Source organism: Bubalus bubalis, chromosome 16, assembly GCF_019923935.1.
Source record: "Bubalus bubalis isolate 160015118507 breed Murrah chromosome 16, NDDB_SH_1, whole genome shotgun sequence".
In the NCBI taxonomy this organism is placed as follows: domain Eukaryota; kingdom Metazoa; phylum Chordata; class Mammalia; order Artiodactyla; family Bovidae; genus Bubalus; species Bubalus bubalis.
The window spans coordinates 50,640,343-50,661,221 of NC_059172.1; the positions used below are offsets into that span (position 1 = coordinate 50,640,343).

Genomic DNA, 20,879 nt, shown 5'->3' on the forward strand with positions numbered 1-20,879 from the left:
CCTCCCTGCTGCCAAAGGAGCCCCTCATTGTAAAGGCCAGAAGCAAACTCGGGCAGGGTGAGGTGTGCCCTTGCTCCAGATCACACAGCCCACCACCCTGCTTAGCCTTGAGATGGAAGAAGAGGTGCTGGGGGAAGCCCCCTCCATAGGTCCCCCAGTCCATTGCTGTTGGCCTCTGCCAGGAGAAGTCCTTGACTAGACTCTACAATGTAAGAGCTTGGACTCTTTCTGCTTCCAAACTTGACATCTTTTCCCCTCTCTGCCCCCAAGCCAGCACTACAACTAAAGGGTCCCAGGTCCCTGGACAGACACACTTCTCCCTGATCTTTTGGCAACAGGGATGGGATGGTGGTGTTGGCAAACCTTTGCCAAAAGATGTGGTGGCATGTCCAAGAGAGTGACTCCAGGCAGGCATGGAGGTCAGCCCTGTAAAGGTCACCAAGTTCAGTATATCCCAAGCTCTTCAAGCAGCAGAAGACTTGCTGCAAACAAAATCCCACTTGGAAGTCTAATAGAAAAATGGCATCATACCCCCAGAATGCGTATGCATTTTAAAACCATGCTTTCTAATTTCCAGAGAAGACGAAGCTACAAATCAAGTTAAAAACTGTCGATGGAGTTTAGATTTCTAAGCCAAAAGAGATAAAATATTAAATGTGTTTGGTAAGTTTGAACATACAACATTTACTTATTGTAAAGGCACCTTGATGACAGCCCTGAGGTGGTTCTTATGAATGCAAAACACAAAAAGCAAAGTTGTGATCATTTAAGTTTCAGAATCCAATATATTTCTGTGTTTTCTTTGCTAGCTTGAGAAGAATCCAGATCTGCATGAATAAACGGCTTGAAGAGCTTTACCTGGAAATCTCAGGGCACCCTTCAATTAAAGAGTTTGATTCATTTATCCAAGAAACATTTATTGAGTGCCTACTGTGTGCCTGCCTTCCCAGGTGGTGCAGTGGTAAAGAATCTGCCTGCCAACGCAGGAGACGTGGGTTCAATCCTTGGGTTGGAAAGATCCCCTGGAGGAGGAAATGGCAACCCACCCTAGTATTCTTGCCTGGAAAATTCCGTGGACAAAGGGGCCTGGTGGGCTACAGTCTGTGGGGTTGCAAAGAGTCAGACACAACTGAGCACACACACATGTGTACACACACACACACACACACACACACACACACACACACACAATGTGCCAGGCATTCTGCGGAGGCTTGAACCAATGGGAAGAAATATTTATTTCAAACTAAATTACTAATATAACTATTCTCATTCCTCATTGTAAATGTAAGTCAAATTAAAAGACTCAAGTTTATTATAAGCACCAAATCTTCCTATAGGATTCTATGACAATATTGCAGCAGGCCATGCATATTTGATGAATTAAAAGATCATGCTTCAGGCAGATGGACCCGAGTCTTTCCTGGGAAGAGTGACCCAGCATGAACGTCTAATCATGTATGCAACTATCCTGTTCAGAAGAAATACAAGCAGCCTCATTAATGACACTTTTCAAGATGTTCAAATATATCCATAGAGAGTCAAGGCTAAGAGGCCACCCATTCAGTCATTTGACATTTATCAAGTTCCTGCTATGTGACAGCCACTCTGATGGTTTCAGAGAATACCATGGTGAACAAAGCATCCTTGACTTCTTGGGGCCACATCAATCAATGAATGAACCAACTAAGAAGTTAAGAGTGGCTGTGTTAGGAAGAAAATGAGCAGGGTGATGTGACTCAGCTACCATAGACAGGATGGTCAGAGACATCCCAAGGAGGCGAGTTTGAGCTGAGACCTGATGTATAAAAATCAGCCAGTCTGGGAAGGGCTTGGCAGAGAAGCAGCAAGTACGTAGCATCAAGGTAGGACTATGCTCAGAGTGTTGGCAGACAGGAAAGAAGGCCAGGCTAGCACTGAATGATCGAAGGGGATGATGGGTCCAGGCGCAACTGTAGAGATGGGCTAAGGCCAGTTCACATAGGGCCTGATAGCCCAGGTGAGGAGATGAGAGTTTATTTAAAATGCAATGGGAAGCTTTACAGAGTTTGAAGCAGGACAGAAATATAATCCCATGTACATGCTTAAAAGATTATTCAAGCTGCTGTGTAGTGAATGGAGCCTACTGAGACAAGAGTGGAAGTGAGAGGAGGAACCAGGAGGCTATGGTGGGCATCCAGGCCAGCAGTGTGGCAGTGTAGTCCAGGATGGTTACAGTGGAGATGCAGAGACTTGAGCTATGTCTTAGAGGTAGAGTGGTCAGGCTACCCATGGGCCTAGACCTCCCCTTTGACACTCCAACCTCATAAACCCCCTCCCTACTCAACCTTTCTAGCTGGATGTTGAAAATGCATTTCAAATTTTGTGCCATCCTGGACTCTGGGTCTGCCACTCACAGTCCTGCTCTTCTCCAATTCCATTCTTCCAGGAGCCATCCAAATTTCTCTTGCCTACATACAATTGCAAATAAATTGTGAAGATTCCATTCCAGTGATCAGCAACATGACCACCCAGATCTGAGCCACAATCACCACTCACTTGGATTTTTCAGTGGGCTCCTAGTTGGTCTCCTTGTTGTGCCTTTGCTCTCCATAGCCAGCTTGCTCCTGTTAATAAGTCAGATGGTAACATTCTTTGCTGCTCAACCTTTCCGTTGACTTTCTATCTCAGAATACAAATCCTTTGCTCCCTCTCTGACCCCATATCTTACCACTCTCACATTTGCTCATTCTGCTTCAGATATACCAGCCTCCTTCATGTACTTTAAAGCTGATAAACAGTCCTTTCCCAGGACCTTTGCACGTGCTCTTCCTTCTGATTCCAGATAGCTGCTTCTGCCCTCCCTTCATTCTGGTCTCTGCTCAAATGGAATCAAGCTAGAGAGGTCTTCCCTGACCACTCCACATAATGAAATAATTTCCATCACTTTTTCCCCAGTCTTGCTTTATTTTCCTTCATAGAACTTATAACCTCCTGACATCATACATTTCCTTGCTTATTTGTTTATTATCTGCCAACCAACCCTACAGTGTGAGCACCATGAGAGCAGAGCCTTGGTTTTGTTCATTGCTGTATCCTCAACACCTAGACCAGTATTTGGTACATAGTGGACACTCCATGAGGTGTGCTGAACGAATAAATGAAGATGGTGCTATGGAGTGAGAGGAGGTGAGCACTTCCTAAAGGGGGACCTTCGGCACTACTAGAGCCAGAGGTGTAGAAGTGGCAGAGAATTACAGAAGATAGGGCTCCAGAAGAGAAGGACTGACTTCTCAGAGCACAGAGGGCCAGTTTGGACAGCTTCCAGAAGTTAGTGGGAAAGGAACAAGGATCATTCTTGCTTATATCTTTGGGCTCCAGGAGGAGAGACCCAGTAGGGGTGTCTGGTCCAAGAGATCTCTAGCCCAGGTGTGGAGAGGAAGGTGTGGACTGAAGTTTCAGGAAGAGGCTGAGCCACCCTACAGGAGTGGAGAGCTTGTGAGAGAGCCAGAGTTCCACGAGTGGCTGCCTCCTCCTTCTATTACTAGTCTCTCCCGTGGTCCTGGCTGGGGAGAAATGCCCTGAGGCCTTCACAGGAGCCTAGCCCTAAGACTACCTTGGCCTCCGTCGTCGGAGCTCAGTGCCCCAGCTGACAGCAAAGAAGGCTATAAGAAGCACACCTTCCAGCTATCCAGCTGGTGTCAACGACAGAAGCAAGCCCTCTTGTTAGTATATCCTTGTACCTCGGACTGAGGGCTTCCACATCTTTGCTCTCTTTAGATTCTCACCACCACCACAATCACTCTGAGAGATCGCTATTAATGTCCTCAGATTTACAAAGTGGGGAAATTGAGGTTCAGAAGGAGATGTGATTTCCACAAAATCACACAGGGAACTGTGGGGTTCCGCTCATTGGTCTGCAAACTCCGCTCTCAAAGACTCCACCCTGAAGTCAGGTTCTCAGGTGGTCTCCTCATTCTAAGCCTTTGCACAATGAACTTTCCCTTTTTTCCCCAGCAGAAGAGACATTGCAACTGAGACCCACACTGGACATCTCCCTGTGGAAACGCGCAGATTGAATTGGGCAGAAGTTTGCCTCCTTCCCTCCAGACTGGGACAGGCCCTGAGTTTGGAGAGATTGGCACGAAGCTTTAGCAGCGATCATCAACTCCTGTGTAGATGCGGCTGGGTTTCCAAGCGAGCAGAGAAAATGGGCCCGCGACCCTCTGAGTGATTCCCTTGGCAGAAGCTGGCCAAGTGGCACGACCGCAACGTTCAGTCTCAGGTTCCCCCACTTGGACTGAGTCTCATCTCTCGTTGCTCATTTTCCTGCCTCTGACTCTAGCTTTCTGCTCTCTCAATGTCTCAGCCTCTTGGGTTTACCGCTCACCGTCTCACTAACTCAGCTTTGAGTGTACCTCTGCCTTATTGCCCTGTGTCTCTTTCCAAATCTCTCCCTGATTCGGTAGATCTGATTTCTACCCCTATCCTGCTCCTGGGTCCCCACAAATCAGTGGACTGAGGGGACCCCAAAGTCAGCCCAAAGGTAAGCGCGCGTTGCCAGCGTTTCCCGCGGAAACACGAGGAGTCCAGTGCTGGAGAAATTTGGAAAGAGTGTGCCCGGGAGCCAAGTGCAGTTGCGTTGGGCTGCCAGCCTCTGCCTTCCTCCCCGCCTGGGGAGGGGCCCGAGCGCTCGCGCGCGGGTGTCAAGGGGTAGGGGGCTGGCCAGTCTCGGGCCCCTGCTGCCACCCTGGGGATCCCAAGCTCCTCCCTGCTCTGTTCCTATTGGCCTCGGGCGCCCCCGCCTCTAGCCGCTAGCTCGGGCTCAGGGGCCCTTAGGCTACTACGGGATAAATAGCCCTGGGAGCCTGGTGTGAAGGTAGGGGTGGGGAGGCCCCAGGGCGCTGCCGCGGCTCTCCTCGCCGTCCGTCCCTCAGGCGGGACAGGACCGGGGAGGGTGGGGAACAGCTGGTTATACATTCAGACCCTCAGTGCTTTGCTATCTCACTGCTGGGGCTCCAGAACAGCAGCAAGTTTCTGGCAACCCCTGCCGCTGCCGCTGAGGCTGGGCAAAGCCAGGATCGCGCCGCCCCCCGCCGGGATATGGAGCTGCTGTCGCCGCCGCTCCGCGACGTAGACTTGACGGGCCCCGACGGCTCTCTCTGCAACTTTGCAACAGCGGACGACTTCTATGATGACCCGTGTTTCGACTCCCCGGACCTGCGCTTCTTCGAGGACCTGGATCCGCGCCTCGTGCACGTGGGCGCGCTCCTGAAGCCCGAGGAACACTCGCACTTCCCTGCAGCCGCGCACCCGGCCCCGGGCGCGCGCGAGGACGAGCATGTGCGCGCGCCCAGCGGGCACCACCAGGCGGGCCGCTGTTTATTGTGGGCCTGCAAGGCGTGCAAACGCAAGACGACTAACGCCGACCGCCGCAAGGCTGCTACCATGCGCGAGCGGCGCCGCCTGAGCAAAGTCAACGAGGCCTTCGAGACGCTCAAACGCTGCACGTCTAGCAACCCAAACCAGCGGCTGCCCAAGGTGGAGATCCTGCGCAACGCCATCCGCTATATCGAAGGCCTGCAGGCGCTGCTTCGCGACCAGGACGCCGCGCCTCCCGGCGCTGCCGCTGCCTTTTACGCGCCTGGCCCGTTGCCCCCCGGCCGCAGCGGCGAACACTATAGCGGCGACTCGGACGCTTCCAGTCCGCGCTCCAACTGTTCCGACGGCATGGTAAGGCCAGGACCCCGGGCTAGAGAAGTGCGGGCAGCTCTTGATATATCAGGAATGTGTTTACGAGAGGGCAAGGAGCTGGCCCTCTGGTTGGGAGGGTTGGGCGGGGAACCTTCCAAGGAGTGGACCCCCGGTGGAGTCCACTGCCACCCCCAGGCAGCTGTCACTGGGGTGGCCTAGGGCTTTGGGGATGCACAGGAAGGATTCGATCCATCCGATTGGGGGCACTGTTAGAACACTGCTGCGCCGACACGAAGATCTGCTTTTTCTCCTCTTATCCCTGTTGCCGAAATGCAGATTTGTGCTCCTGGGTGACTGTCTGCCCTCTCTTTGGCTCGGCATGCTGCAGACAGCTCCTGCCCACCCTTGCTCCCCATACCAGACAGATCCGGGCCCGGAACTCTCGTGGCTGAGATTTGGGGAGTTGGGGACTCGGGGAGGGGGCGGCTGCAGGGAACAGAGCTCCTGCCCTGCGCAGTTCCCAGGCCTGACTCGGTCGTCCTTTCCATTTGCAGATGGACTACAGCGGCCCCCCGAGTGGTGCCCGGCGGCGGAACTGCTACGACCGCACTTACTACAGCGAGGCGCCCAACGGTGCGTATTCGCGCCTCCTTCCCACATGCCCTTTTGAGTTTCCCTGGCTTCTCTTTATCTAGGACCTCCTTGCCCCCATCCTGGAAGACGGTACCGGGAATGAAATACTAAGCATGTAGTTCCCTCCTTTTTCATCCTGAAATTTCGTGGGATCCTCACGAATTCTGGCTGGCCCTCAGTTCCCCGTCTGCCCCAAAGCACTGAACTCGGAGGTGGGAGACTTGTGCACCCCTGCATACTAACCTACCCCTCCCCGCGCAGAACCCCGGCCCGGGAAGAGCGCTGCGGTGTCGAGCCTCGACTGCCTGTCCAGCATCGTGGAGCGCATCTCCACCGAGAGCCCCGCCGCGCCCGCGCTTCTGCTAGCCGACGCGCCGCCGGAGTCGTCTCCCGGCCCGCAGGAGGCGGCCGCCGGGAGCGAGGTGGAGCGCGGCACCCCCGCTCCTTCCCCCGACACTGTCCCTCAGGGCCTCGCGGGCGCGAACCCCAACCCGATTTACCAGGTGCTCTGAGGGGTTGTGCGGCCTCATCGGGGGGCGCCGCTGCCCACGGGCCCAAGGGATGGCGCCCTCAGGGTCCCTCGCGCCCAAAAGATTGCGCTTAAGTGCCAACCACTCTCCTCCCAACAGCGCTTTAAAAGCGACCCTCCCGAGGTAGGAGAGGCGAAGGAACTGCTGTGTTTCCGCCTCCCGCACCCCAGGGCAAGGACATGGTCCTTTTTTTCCCCCCTACTCAGCGCTCTTCCCTGAGACCCGCTGTGGTGGCCGTTTGATGTTACTCCGTGGGCCGGAGCTGACCCTTGAGGAGCCAGGCCCTTCCTCTTCCTCGCCCCCTCCCCCATGGGGGTGTGTGACCCACGCAGGCCTAAGCCCCGCCCCCAAGACCCCCGACCGCTTAAAGGGGCGTGCCCCTTCTTTCCGGAGCCCCCTGGGGACTTCAGCTGTTTCCCGCCGCTCCCTTCCCAAGTGTAACAGGTGTAATGGTAACCACTCCCACCCCCCAACCCCCACCCCCGGTTCAGGACCACTTTTTGTAATACTTTTGTAATCTATTCCTGTAAATAAGAGTTGCTTTGCCAGAGCAGGAGCCCCTCGGGCTGTATTTATCTCTGAGGCATGGTGTGCGGTGCGACAGGGACTTTGTATGTTTATACGGCAGGCAGGCGAGCCGCGGGCGCTCGCTCAGGTGTTCGAAATAAAGACGCTAATTTATACCGCGGTGGCTCCGGCTTTCGCTAGGGTTGGGGACTGGATTTTGACAGCGAGGGAAATCCGCAAACTGGGCCAGCTGTACCGCAGCGACCCCTGTAGGCGGCAGACGGACTACAAGAAGGAAGCTTGGGGCCTTTGGGAGGGAGGGGTGTGTATGTTTCCATTACGTGAGGAGGTTCTTCTGACCATAACAGCACGTCACAGCACACAGATCAGAAGTTTTCTTGTCAGGATGGATATTAGAGCGATCTGAGTAGTTAATAAAAGGTCCATGCGATTCTGATTTAAAGTATCTGCCACCTAGATACCACAGCCAGGTACTGGTATTTTTCAAAACTACTCCTCAGTTGATGCTGAAGTGCATACGGTTGAGAATCACGCCCCTCCAGACACAGAGTGAAGCCAGGTATGGTGTCCCGAAGGATCCGTGGAAAATTATGTCCTCCAGATGCCACTCGAAATCCTCATAGGTATCATAAGGGGCTTAGAGCATTATGAGGAAAAACTAAATGAGTGTGAAGGGTACTTCCAGGCTCTCGGTGATAGGTGTGATCACAAAGGGCCAGCATGGACGGCCAGGCAGGCACAGACACATCTGCTGTAAGTAGCCCAGCACTTAGAGCATCTTGGCACTGTCGGATCTCGTAAGAAGACACAGGTCCAGAGCCTGCAGGGAGAGGGGAGCATGCACAGCTGCATCGTCACAGGTGGCATCGGTGCTGGTCTCAAGCTATAAACACCCTGAGAGCTGAGAAGGGGCTACTGATGTAGTCAGGGTGCTGGGGAGGGCTTCCTGGAAGAGGCGCCACTTGAACTGTGTCTTGGGAAACGAAAGAAGACAACACATGCACAATGCCACAGACCTCCCCTCACACACACATACACATAGGGGACACACACACATACTCAGGGAACACACACACAGGGGACACACACACATAGAGGAACCTCTGGGAGGGCACCCCGGATGGATGGCTTGGCAAAAGTTCAGCCCAATTCCAACCCCTAATTCACATACTCTTGTCACCAGGACCTCAATGGCTCCTATAATCCCACTCCTACAAATATTTCTTTCCCTGAAAACCTTACAGGCCCCCTTTCAAGGGCTCTTCTCACCCAGGAGGGGCAGGTGTGGAGAGTGCCTGGAGAATGCAGGCAAGACATAATGGCAGAAGGAAGAGCCGGGGTTCTGCTCTCTGCTCTAGGAGAGCCTCAGCTCTCCCCAGTGTAGGGCCCCTGGGGAGCCACCCAGGGCTCTTTGCTGCTACTAATGATTCTCCACTATTCATCTGGCTGCCACCCCAGATGTGCCTTGGGGTTCTTTATACTCCCTTGGGACCCCTTAGGGCTCATTCATGAATTCATTCATTCAGAAGATGTCAGGTCCCAGGCTGGGTGAAGACAGAGACTTGTGGACACAGTTCTGACATTGGGATGCACCCAGACATTTTGGGAGGCACCCAGACATTTTGGGAGGCTGGATCTTTTAGCAACTGGTTACATGGCGATGAATTAAGTGCTCGAATGGGGACGTACATGGAGAGGAGTGCAGTAGGAACAGAAGGTATAGACAGCAAGCAGACCCTAATAAGAATCTTGAAGGAGTTGGCCAGAAAAGAGCTGCCAAAGAAGGATGCTCCAAGCTGAGGATATAGCAAAGGCCAAAGACCCAGAGGTGACAGAAAGTAAATTATGCCTTCACACAAGGGGCCAAAGGTGAGATGGGGAAAAGGCAGAGGTGGGGCCACAACGGACCTCAATTAGGCTTTATCCTGAAGGCCGTAGAGAGCCATAGAGGAATCTAACCAGGGGAAGGATACAAAGAAATCTGTATTTTAGAAAGACCAGTCTGAGCTGGCAGAACGGATAAGAGGGAACGAGACACGAGACTTGAGACTTGTCAGGAGGCCACCAGGGTTGCTCAGAGGAGATATGGTATGGCCTGAACTGGGGTAGTGATTGGGGATGGGAGAGAAAGAGGAATAGAGACAGTGGTGCTAGATAAAGTGTAGGGGTTGACAGGACAACGGAAAACCTTGAGGGCAGAGTTCCTACCTTCACACAGCTTAAAGAGGGAAACAGCCACTAGACAGAGACTCAAGTGATGTTAGAAATGGTGGGTAATACCATAAGGATAAATAAAGGGAGGGTGCAGTGGGAGATGATGATGGAGTACGAAAGAGTAATCAGGCAAAGGGAGGAGGAGACAGAGCTTCTGCACTAAGGAACCAGTAGCCTAGAGGGTTATGGGCTCCTGTAGATAAGAAGGCTCCCGTAGCTTATAGGGTTACTATAGACTATAGAGAGCTAGTGTGCAATTTGAAAAGGGGGTCTCTTCTTTCCTAAGGATGCTGTCCTGCACCAGGGCCCATGGCTAGAGAGCAGGCTGGCCTTCAGCCCTCTCTCACCTCCGCGGCCAGGTCTTCACAGAGCCTTGTGTCTGGAGGCCCCGAGGAAGGCTGGAGAAGGAGGAGCCAAGGGTGACCCTGGGCTCTGGTTTGCTTCAGGGTGGAACGTGGTGCTATTATAGAGACCTCTGGAGAAGAAGAAACAGGGATGGGGGCAGATTTAGTCAAGGACACTTTGGTTACAAGTGACAGAAACCCAATTCAAACAAGGTTAAACCCTACAGGGTATGTGTTGGAAGGACGAAGGGCCGTTCACATAAGGGAGCAGGGCTGCAAGCACCACAGCACCTGTGGGCCTTGAGAGCTGGGACTGGAGCCCCTCTTGCTCTTTGACACACCTCCTTCTTGCCTTCTCTCTCTCCTGGTCCATATTGGTTTTCTACAGCAACTCAGGGGTTTACCTCACCATTTAACTCCAGTCTGAAAATTCCCAGAAAAAAAACTTCAACTAGATCAGCTTAAATCATGAGGCAAGATTTGAACCCAGGCAAAGAGGTTCCAGAGACTGCATGCTGAGTGGCCCAGCCCTAGAGCCTCTGCAGAGGAAGTAAGGAGAGAGGAAGAGAGCATGTCAGGATGCAGGGGAGTAGCTAGAGAGCAGCCACCAGAGTGGCTCAGATGGTAAAGAATCCACCTGCCAATGCAGAAGACCTGAGTTTGACCCCCGGACTGGGAAGATCCACTGCAGGAGCCCATGGAAATCCACTCCAGTATTCTTGCTTGGAAAATCCCACGCACAGAGGAGCCTGGTAGGCTACATTCCATGGGGTTGTAAAGTCAGACACGACTGAGTGACTAACACTTTCAGCTAGAGATCGAATCACCCCATGAATGATGGGGTTTGAGGTCCCCTCCTGACCTGTTTTTCATCTCAGTTCCCTGGGCAGGGCCAGAGGTGGGGGACATCTAGCTGAATCCCATTTGCAGTGTAGACGAAACATCCCTGTTCTTGGGGCCATTTTCACCTGGGCTGGATCTGAGGAGATACTGGGCCATGCTCTCCATAGAGACACGTGCGTATCTCTACACACGTGTGCTCAAGCACACAAGAACTCAGAACATACCGTCAAGGCTGGTGTACCTGGAAGCTAAGGACGTTTAAGCTTTAGGTCCTGTCCCTGGCATGAAAAGCCCTAGAAATAGGTTCACACGGTTTAGTTTTTTCTTTTTTCTCACATATTTCAAAGTAAAATATTTTAGGAAACTGGTTATGACCATTGTTTCTATTCTGACTTCCTCCCTCATGTTGGGTAGCATTTATGGGCATGTTGAGGTCCTCTCGAGAGGTGTACATCTTATTTGGGTGTAGTGGAATATCTTTTAAATAAATGAAATATAAAACAGAAGCAATAATGATGAACAATGAAATAAATTACAGTGATTCTGACATTGAGAAAACAACTATACCCCCAACATCTATTTAGATCATACCAAATGGAGCTGTTACTCTTATAAGTTCAAGGCATTTTTCTTAATTTTGAGCAAGCTGCATTCTTCATATTTAAACCTTTCTTATCAAAGTCCATCTGAGAACTCTTTTAGAATGAATAAGCCCTTTTACGTGTGAAAATACTGTATATTTTGTTAGTGCAATTTAATTCCTTAAAATTTGAAATATATCTATAATCTATTGAATAATGATTAAATACAAATTTTTGTTTTCAGGTTCTTTGTTAGTATGCTTAAAGGTATAATTTTATTCTATCTTCATTAGAGGAATGATGATAAATTGAAATTCCATCGTTAAAAATTATTTTTAAAAAGGATGCTACTCCTGTAGCATTAAATTTCATTATCTTTGTTTAGCATAAAGAGAAAATGATTATTTTCCTGTGGAGCTAGAGTGATACAGGCAGTGCTATAAACATTATTCTCTAAAGAGTTATGCAGAGCCATGACTTGCCGTATATATATATATATATATATAGTTTTAAATATTTTTGATGTAGTATCCTAGGACAGATTATAAATGGAATTGTCTCTGACTAGCATTCATTTAATTCGTAATTATGTAAAATAATACCAGTATAAAAAATGTACTGGCAGGTTTCCCTGGTGGCTCAGTGGTAAAGAACTCACCTGCCAATGCAGAAGATGCAGGTTCCATCTCTGAGTCAGGAGGATCCCCTGGAGAAGGAAATGGCAACCCACTCCAGTGCTCTTGCCCAGGAAATCCCAAGGACAGAGGAACCTGGCAGGTGATAGTCCACAGGGTTGCAAAAAGAGTTGAACACAACTTAGAAAATAAACAACAACAACAAAAAGCAATTTATTAAAAGAGATAACTTTCTAACAGAATTATTGATAAGACTCTTGCATTGTTTGGTAATCTATTCAACAAAGAAGAGTGAATTACCTGAGCATATTGGAAAACGATTTAAGTTTTTGCTGGTCTAACACAAAATAGTTACATTAACAAAGATAGAATAAAATTCATAATATGCCACTATAACAAGACCTTAGCATCAACAAATTTGTAAATGAACATTACCAATTTAAAAGCATTTAATTAATCACCACACAAGAAAACTGAAAATACCTTGAACTCCTATAGTCCACAGATGAGAGAAATCTGATGGCGCTTCTGCCAAATTTGACAATTTTAAAAGTGTACATTTTAGTTACACTTTCCAATAGATGTTTCCAATAGAGTGGTAAACCTGAAAGAAACTTTCCTAAATTATCAATGATATCAAAACAAGTTTTGATCAACTGTGTTGAGGGAGAGACTGAATTAGCTCTCAATTCTCTGTATAGAAAATGATATTATAGAACCACATGAAGAGGCAATTAAAGAATATACAGCCTGATATGGGTGGAAAGGGGTGGGCAAGACTGAAAAAGGCAAAAAAAAAAAAAAAAAGAAAAAAAGATCCAGAAGAGAAAGGCAAAGGAGATGAGAAGGAAGAGAAAGACCAAAATGGTGATGGTGATAATGATGGAAAAAAATAAATTGGTTCTAACTCAAGTTTTTTCTCTCCTATAAAACACTTAAATCCTTGGCACACAGCTCACTAGTATTAAGAGGGACAGTGTGAGGCTGTGTAGTATTTGTTTTTATACCATACAGCGTCACTTTTGTATAGTTAACTCTTTTTCCCCAGATAACATTTAACTGTGGATATTAATTCACAAAGAACTTTCCTGGTAGAAGTGAGGCGCAAGTCCCAGCTGATATCAATGGCCACATGTTTTCCAGGATGTGGGCCTGGCTGTGCCTCTGACCAGCTCTGAGACCTTGGGTATGTGGCTTCACCTTTTTAGACTTGGGCTCTCTCTCCGTGTAATGAATTAGTGAATTTAAAAGGTATGTTCCAGTTCTGAAACTAACTTAAAGCATTTCGGAGAAAGAAAAAGATAACTAAACAGGTCCTCTACAGATAAGGGAGCTGGCACCATGACAGATTCTTCTTAGCATAAGCAAATTATTTATAGCCTCCTGGTTTACTAATCCTTCTTTTACTTTTCACAATAAAAAAAAGGGGGGGGGATACAATTTACATATCACAAAATTCAAACTGGCAAAGTGCCGAATTCGATGGTTTGTACTATAGCCACAGCTTTGTGCAACCATCATCATTATCAAATTCCAAAACATTACTCCCCAAAGAAACCCATACCCCTTAGCTGTCACTGTCTCTCCTCGCCCCAGCCTGTCCCTACAAATCTGCCTATTCTGGACATTTGATGTGAATGGACCCACACACTAGGTGGCCTTTTGTGCATGGCTTCCTTCACTTAGCATGTTTTCAAGGTTCATCCATAGTGTAGCAGCTTAAAAGTACTTCATTCCTTTTTATATCTGAATAATATTCTACTGTGTGAATACATCCTATTTTGTTTATCCATTCCTCAAGTGATAGATATTTGGATTGTCTCCATTTTTTTAGCTCTTATGAATAATGCTGTTATAAACAGTTATGTACAACTTATTGTGTAAACATACGATTTTAATTCTCTTGGGTGTATACTTAAAAGTGAAATTGTTGGATATATCATAATTCTGTTTAAGTTTTTGAGAAACTATCAAAGTCTTCCCCACTCAGCTGCACCATTTCACATTCCCATCAGCAAGGTATGAGTGTTCCAATTTCTCTGCTTCCTCAACAAGCGTTGTTATGGTCTTTTTATTCCAGTTGTCCTAGTGGGTGTGAACTGTATTTCATTGTGGTTTGATTTGCATTTCCTTAATGACTAACAATGTTAGCATTTTTTATGTTCTTCTTGGCTATTTGTATATCTTCTTTGGAGAATGTCTATTCAAATCTTACGTCCATTTTAAAATGAGGTCATTTGTTTTTTTATTATTGAGTTATGAGGGTTTTTATATATTCTAGATACTAGACCCTTATCAGATATATAGTCTGAAAATATTTTCTCTCACTTTATGGATTGTCTTTTCACTTTGTTGATATTGTTCTCTGAAGCACTAACGTCTTTTTGGTTTTGGAGTCCAATTTATCTATATTTTCCTTTTGCTGCTTGTATTTAAGGCATCATATCTAAGAAACCATGACCTAATCCAGGGAAGAATTTTATAGTTTTAGCTCTCACATTTTAGGTATTCATTTAGTTTTAGTTGATTTTTCTAGATGATCTGAAGAGGGGATCCAACTTCACTCTTTTGCATGCGGGTAGCCAATTGTTCCAGTGCTTTTCATTGAAAAGACTCTTCTTTCTTCCATTGAATTGTCTTGGCACCATTGGCAAAAATTAAGTGACTATAAAATGTATGGGCTTATTTCTGGTCTCTCAATTCTATTCCATTGATCTGTGTATCTACTCTTATGCCAATACCACACAGTCTGATTACTGTAGCTTCATAGTAAGTTTTGAAATGAGTAAGTGTGAATCCTCCAACTTTGTTCTTCTTCAAGATTATTTTGGCTACTCTGGGTCCCATCCATTTCATGAATGTGTCTGAATAACCCAGTCCTGGTAGTATTTTCAGTAGCCACAAACCTTGCCCGATACCCTATGGGAGGCCATAAAGTGGCATGTAAATTTAAAGCAGATTCATGTTGATGCACAGAAAAAAATAGTTATAAGGGAGGATGATGATTTTTTTTTCATTTTCAGCCATATTTGATGAAGCTTTAATACAACAAATGTGGTTTTGTTAACTGAACATCATTTGGTAACTGCAAAAAAAGTTGCAACTGTTTTCATTGGCATTATGAATGCTTCCAAGTAAATACAGCATATTTAAAAGTATTATGTGGGTGTGTTAGAAAGTTAATAACAATATTAAGCTATTGTTTTTCTGGATTTTTAAAAATGTTTTTAGTATTTGTTGGTTTTCTAAATTTTACATTTGGTCTTGATTTCTTCTCTAAGTCTCAATAAATATTCACTTTTGTACACAACTTTCTATTCTTTTTTTTTTTAATGTGACCCCACCCGCACTCCCCACCCTCACCTCCAACCCCCACCAAATGTCTAAACTTCAGGCCTCCATGGTAAGTCAGCTTGTAAAGAATCCACCTGCAATGCAGGAGACCCTGGTTCAATTTCTGGGTTGGGAAGATCTGCTGGAGAAGGGGAAGGCCACCCACTCCAGTATTCTGGCCTGGAGAATTCCACTGATGGAGGAGCCTGGTGGGCTACAGTCCATGGGGTTGCAAAGAGTCGGACACAACTGAGCTAGTTTCACATTCACTTTCACTTTCATGCCTCACAGAACCTGGACCCAGCCCTGCACACTGCAGGCTGACTCAGACATGAGGGCCCAGAGAACACACAAGGTTCCTATAGGGAGTCGCAGCCATGCATCTCCAGCTACTTCTGGGAGAACTCGGTGGCTGCTGACTGGTCCTGTGGGGACACTCTTGCTGTAGTGCCCGCATCTACCCATTTTTCCCACACATGTGCACACCTGACCATCCTATGCATCCTTCACCCCAGCCATCATCATTTCCCACTCTTCACCTTCCTCCTACATTCAAGAACAAGAGGTCAGGTATTGAGGCCCTTCTTCCTCAAAGTCAAGCCCAGGGAGGGCTGACGCTCTGCCCCTGAGGCCATACTGCCACTGAGCGACGGGCCTGGCTGTGAATGGCAGGAGCCCAGGAGAGAGACACGGGATAAGGCTGGTCACAGAGGGTTTGGAGGAGATGGGCAATCCGAGGGAAGGGGGATGAGGGAAGGAGAGGAAGTTAATGAGAGAGGCTAGCTCACTGAATCCTCACAAAATCCTCCCTTTACACAGCTGAGGAAACAGAAGTGTGGAGAGAGAATGTGGCTGGTTTACACAGCTAGTAAGTAGCAAAATGAGCTTTGGAACCAAATCCCTCTCCATCAGTGGTCCCTGCAACCAGAGGAAGTTTTGCCCTCCTCCAAGGAATTTTGACAGTATCCACAGACCTTTCTGATTTGTTCTGAATGGGGAAGGGGTTCTACTGACATCTGGGCTTCCCTGGTGGCTTGGTGGTAAAGAATCCGCCTGCAATGCAGGAGGCCTGGGTTCAATCCCTGGGTTGGGAAGATCCCCTGGAGAAGGGAAAGGCTACCCACTCCAGTATTCTGGCCTGGAGAATTCGATGGACTGTATAGTCCATGGGGTCGCAAAGAGTAGGACACGACTGAGGGACTTTCACTTTCTACTGACATCTAGTGGGTAGAGGCCAGGAATGCTACTAAACCTCCTAGGAGAGCCCCACTACAAAGGATAATCTGGTCCAAAATGTCAATAGTGCAGAGACTGACAAGCCCTGCTCTCGCACTTCCCTGGAAGATTCTTTACCTTGGCCCTTTTAGAGACTTTCGCTGGACTAAGAGATCTGAGATCCACTCGCCCAGGGATCACAAGAAAAAAACAACTGTACACCCCACCCCATTCCCAGCTTAGGCACCAGGCTCAGTGCTCACGCTACAGATCTGACAGCTACCATCACCAGTTTCCAACTATGGCACCTCTAGTTTCACCCTCCCCTGTCCATTGGAGGGAGGAGTTCTGATCTGCAGAAGAGATAGGCCTGTGTGGTGCACTGCTTATTATCTCCCCAAAGCCTGCTCTGTGCCCTGGTTAGGTTAGTTCTCAGATTTGGCCACAAGATGGCACCCCAACCCACCAGGAATATGAAGGCTCCTGGCCTGGGAGAGAGCATATGGGATGGGCCAACCTGTATCAAGGCCTGCGAGGGGTGGACTTGGGCCAGTTCCAGAGCCTAGCAGGACCAGATCTAAGGCCTGCAAGTGCCAGGTGTGAGAACACAGGCCAAACTTGGCTTCAGGACTCTCTTCACCTCTTTCTAGCCCATATCCTACCTTAGCTCATTCTTCATCACTCCCATCAACCCCCTCCTCCAGCCTCAACAAGAGAAATGACAGAGCTGAGGTGTTAGGATATAGGGCTTAGTATCATTCATCAATAAAGAAACTGACACAGAGAAGTTGAGTGATTTGCCCAAGGTCATAGCTAGTCAATGGTGGAGCTAGGATTTGAACACAAGTAATTTGGCTCCAAAGTTTATGCTCTTGACCACTGAATAACATCACCCCACTGTTAATTCACTGTACCCTGAGCCCTGCCTGTATACTCTTTAGTATCAGCCACTGATACCAAAAAGACACTCTGCATAGTACCATTGCTTTCCTCTGCAAGGAAGGGAGCAAATGTCTATGAGTAAGAGGAACAGCTCAAAAGTGGTGAGGTTCTCATCTGGGCTGAGGGTCTGTGGTTAGCCTTGTGGGTAAAAGGCTAAGGCTCTGTTCAGTGGTTCCTCCTCCCAACCCCCATTTCTCTGGGGTTATTTCCCTTCCCCATCCCACACCCCTCCCACCCCCACCCCCACCATGATGCCCTCTTGGTTTCTCTGGGCTTTATGCAAATGCCAGCCTTCTCACAGTGTGAAGAGGAAGTGAGAGAAAGAACTTTTATGTCCCTGCTTAGGATAGAGAAGGGGGGCATCCTTTGGGGCCTCAGAATGTCATCAAGGATGAAGGTGGGACAGTATGGGGCATCTCATGGGCAGCTACCCTCTCCCACCTGGGAGGCTTCTCTCTCTGAGCCTGCTCTGCTTACCTTGTAGGGGATTTTAGGTGTGATGGATACACTTTCACACTCCCCCTACTTCTAGCCCTGTCCTGCCTCTTTCTCTAGCCCTACATGGCCAGGGCTGACCAGGGCTTCTTCCAGCTTCCCTCTTCTAAGCACCCTTTGCCTCTCTCTGCCTCTCCCTCTGCTTCTGTCCACCCCCTGGGGCATGCTTCAGTTCCCCATTATGGTTCCCCATGGGGTAGAAGCCTGAGTGGGGTATGCACTGACTCCCCAAGAAAACCTGGGTGGGTTTCCCCTTGACTCAGCCCTGGTTTAGGGCTCCAGACTCCTATGGCCTCTCACACGAGGATTCTAGGATCCCAGCCCCTCTCCTGGCCTTTCTCAAATCATCCAGCCCTTAATGAGGAGCTACTGTGGCTCTGTGCAGTGTAGGGAGAAGCAAGCAAGAAGGAGCCCTGGTGGAGCTGAGAGTTCTTTTTCTGAGGAAATGAAGTAGGCTACAGTGAAGGTTAAGGAGCCATACTCTGATTCATGTGGTCCTGCAGGAGAGGGAAGTGGTGGAGCCCTGTGCCCCTCTGGTTGGCAGAATCACAAGAAGCTTCCACAGGGAGAAGAGGAACTGGATATCTGGCTGGAAGGAAGGGAAGGTTTGGAAAGGCTTCGGTCTTGTGTCTCCCCATCTTAATTTCTCCCAGCTCTGTGTGTGTGTGAGAGAGAGAGACCATCTCTCTGTGTCCATCTTTTTCTGTTCTTTCTGGGGACTCTGTTTCTCCATTTTATCACCTCCTTGGATTGAGGAAGAACTTCCTGAAAGAACTATGTCCTGGGAATCTGAATTTGGGCCAACCTGGGCTACACCAGGCCAGGCCTCCTCTTGGGTAGGGGGTGGGATTCACACTGACCAGGGTGAGAGGAGGACACTGAAAAGCACTCTTACCTTTGTATTACTCTGAAGGCATTGTATTGAAGGCGAAACATCTCCCCTTTAGAAGAAGAATACAGATCAATCTCTGGAGGGGGGAAGTGCCATCTGGCCCCGGACTCCAGCTCTCTCTGTGCCTCTGCCCATCTCTGCCCTTGTTTCTGCCATAACTCCGCCTCTCTCTGTCTCTCAGTTGTCCTTCCATGACCCTTCATCTCTTGCACTGCCCCTTGCCCCTCTCCAAACCTCTCCACTCCTCCAGACCTTTGCCCCAGCACACACAGCTTTCACTGGCACTGGGCTGGGATTCCCCTGGCAAGTGAGGACAGAGATGCCTGCAGCACAGCTTCGTCTCCAGGCCCACAAGCAGGTCTGTGGGTCAGTGTCGAGGGACAGCTGTCTGCACAGTGAGTGGGTGCCCACAGGTAAATAAGAGCCTCGTGTCTTCTTAATTAAATCGCCCTTTGCCCAGGCAGCCTTGTGTTCGATTGGGCTGGGCTAGATCAATAAGTTTCTTTTCCCAGCACAGCCACCCCCGGAGCTGGGCCTGACCTCCCCAGCCCTGTCCTGGCCCACCTGCCCACTTCCCTGACTGCCTGGGGCCCCTACAAGGGCTTGTGCCTCTCTGCCTGGGACCAAGCCTGGAACAAGTAAGGAGTGAAGGGGTAATGGCTTCATTGAGAAAACTGAGGGACTGCCAGCAAACATGGGCTGAGAAGGCTTGGGGGCCCAAACTACAGCTCCCACCCCATCATCAACGGTGAAGCCCAGAATCACCGCGGGGTTGGGGGGGGGTGCTGCTCCTATATAGCCCCCAGATATCGCATCAGCGGCCCCTCCAGTGTAGCTGAAACCCTAGGAGAAAGGCGGCCTGTTAATGTTCAGGACCATTAGAAGGAGTTGCTTCTTCTCACCTCTAAGGACAGAATCCTCACTAAGGATCCTGGACTAGTTTGGGAGGATCAGTGAGCTGGGATCAGTATGCACAGCATGAGGCACTCACGGGGAGACTAGGGTCAGCCTGCAGTTAAGAAGGGCCCAGGGTCAGAAAAGGGTCGAAAGGGGTTAACAGGGGTCCAGGATTATTAGGTTGTTCGTAGATGGCTTAGAGGACAACACAACCCAGTGGAGGTGTGTGTAGTGTATAGGGGAGCGTGGAGAGTGCTATTTTGGAATCTATGCAATAGGGTACCTATGAAAGCGACATGGGGACTCCAGGTTCCCTGGAAAGGTCGATATTAAAGAACTGCTTGGAGCGATCCGGATCGAGGTGTCTCTGATAGCGGTCAAGGGTGTCTCATTTCACTAGGGAATCAGACAGTCCCCAGTTGGGAAAGGTAGGGGCGGGTACCAAACCGCCTTCTCACCTCAATCTGACCCAGGGGCGCGGATCGAGACGTCTCCCAGAGCCCCCACCCATTGAGTGGCGCTCCCCAGGGCGGAGCGTTGGCGGGTTCCTCTCCCCCACCCCTCCCCGGGAGCCGCAGGATGGGTGCCCGGCTGGCGCCCCCAGCGCTGGGGTTGAAGGAGGCCGGGCTCCGCGCGGGGCTGGGAGAGGGGCGCGGAATCAGGGCTTTTTAGGACCCAGCGCGGCGCCTCCCTCCGGGGGCGAGTGCGGCTGCGCGCGCCGTGTGCCCGTGTCCGGAGAGCGGCGGGCTGGACGCGGACCGCGCGAGCGAGCGAGCGAGCCAGCTAAGCCCAGCAGCAGCCCCAGCAGCAGCAGCGTCGCGGGCGGCGGCGGCGGCCGCTCCGCGCCTCGCCTCCCCGGCCTCACCAGCCTTGCCTCGCCGCGCCCAGACCCGCCACCCTCGCCTCCCCGGCCCGATCGCCGCAGCCCCCTCGCCTCGGTCGACAGCGCCAACCGCCTGCCCGAAGCAGGGCGCAGAGCGCAGGGCGCAGAGGCACCGGAGTCAGTGCCCGCCGGCCCCGCAGACGGAGCCCAGTCGGGAGAACCCTAGCCCGGCCCCGCGCAGCTCCGCAACAGTCCGGGAGCTGTCCCTTCAGCACCGCCGCCGGAGCCGGAGCCCGAGTCG

At 49.8% G+C, this 20,879-nt stretch overlaps 1 protein-coding gene across 1 annotated transcript; it reads left to right on the forward strand.

Moving 5' to 3' along the window:
• Positions 1–4,980: 4,980 nt before the first annotated feature.
• On the forward strand, positions 4,981–6,953 carry MYOD1 (myogenic differentiation 1). Its single transcript, NM_001290955.1, is given in 3 exon segments — positions 4,981–5,712; positions 6,228–6,306; positions 6,568–6,953. Coding segments are annotated over 3 exon segments (960 nt in total). The 5' UTR covers positions 4,981–5,082; the 3' UTR covers positions 6,819–6,953.
• The last annotated feature ends 13,926 nt before the right edge of the window (positions 6,954–20,879 follow it).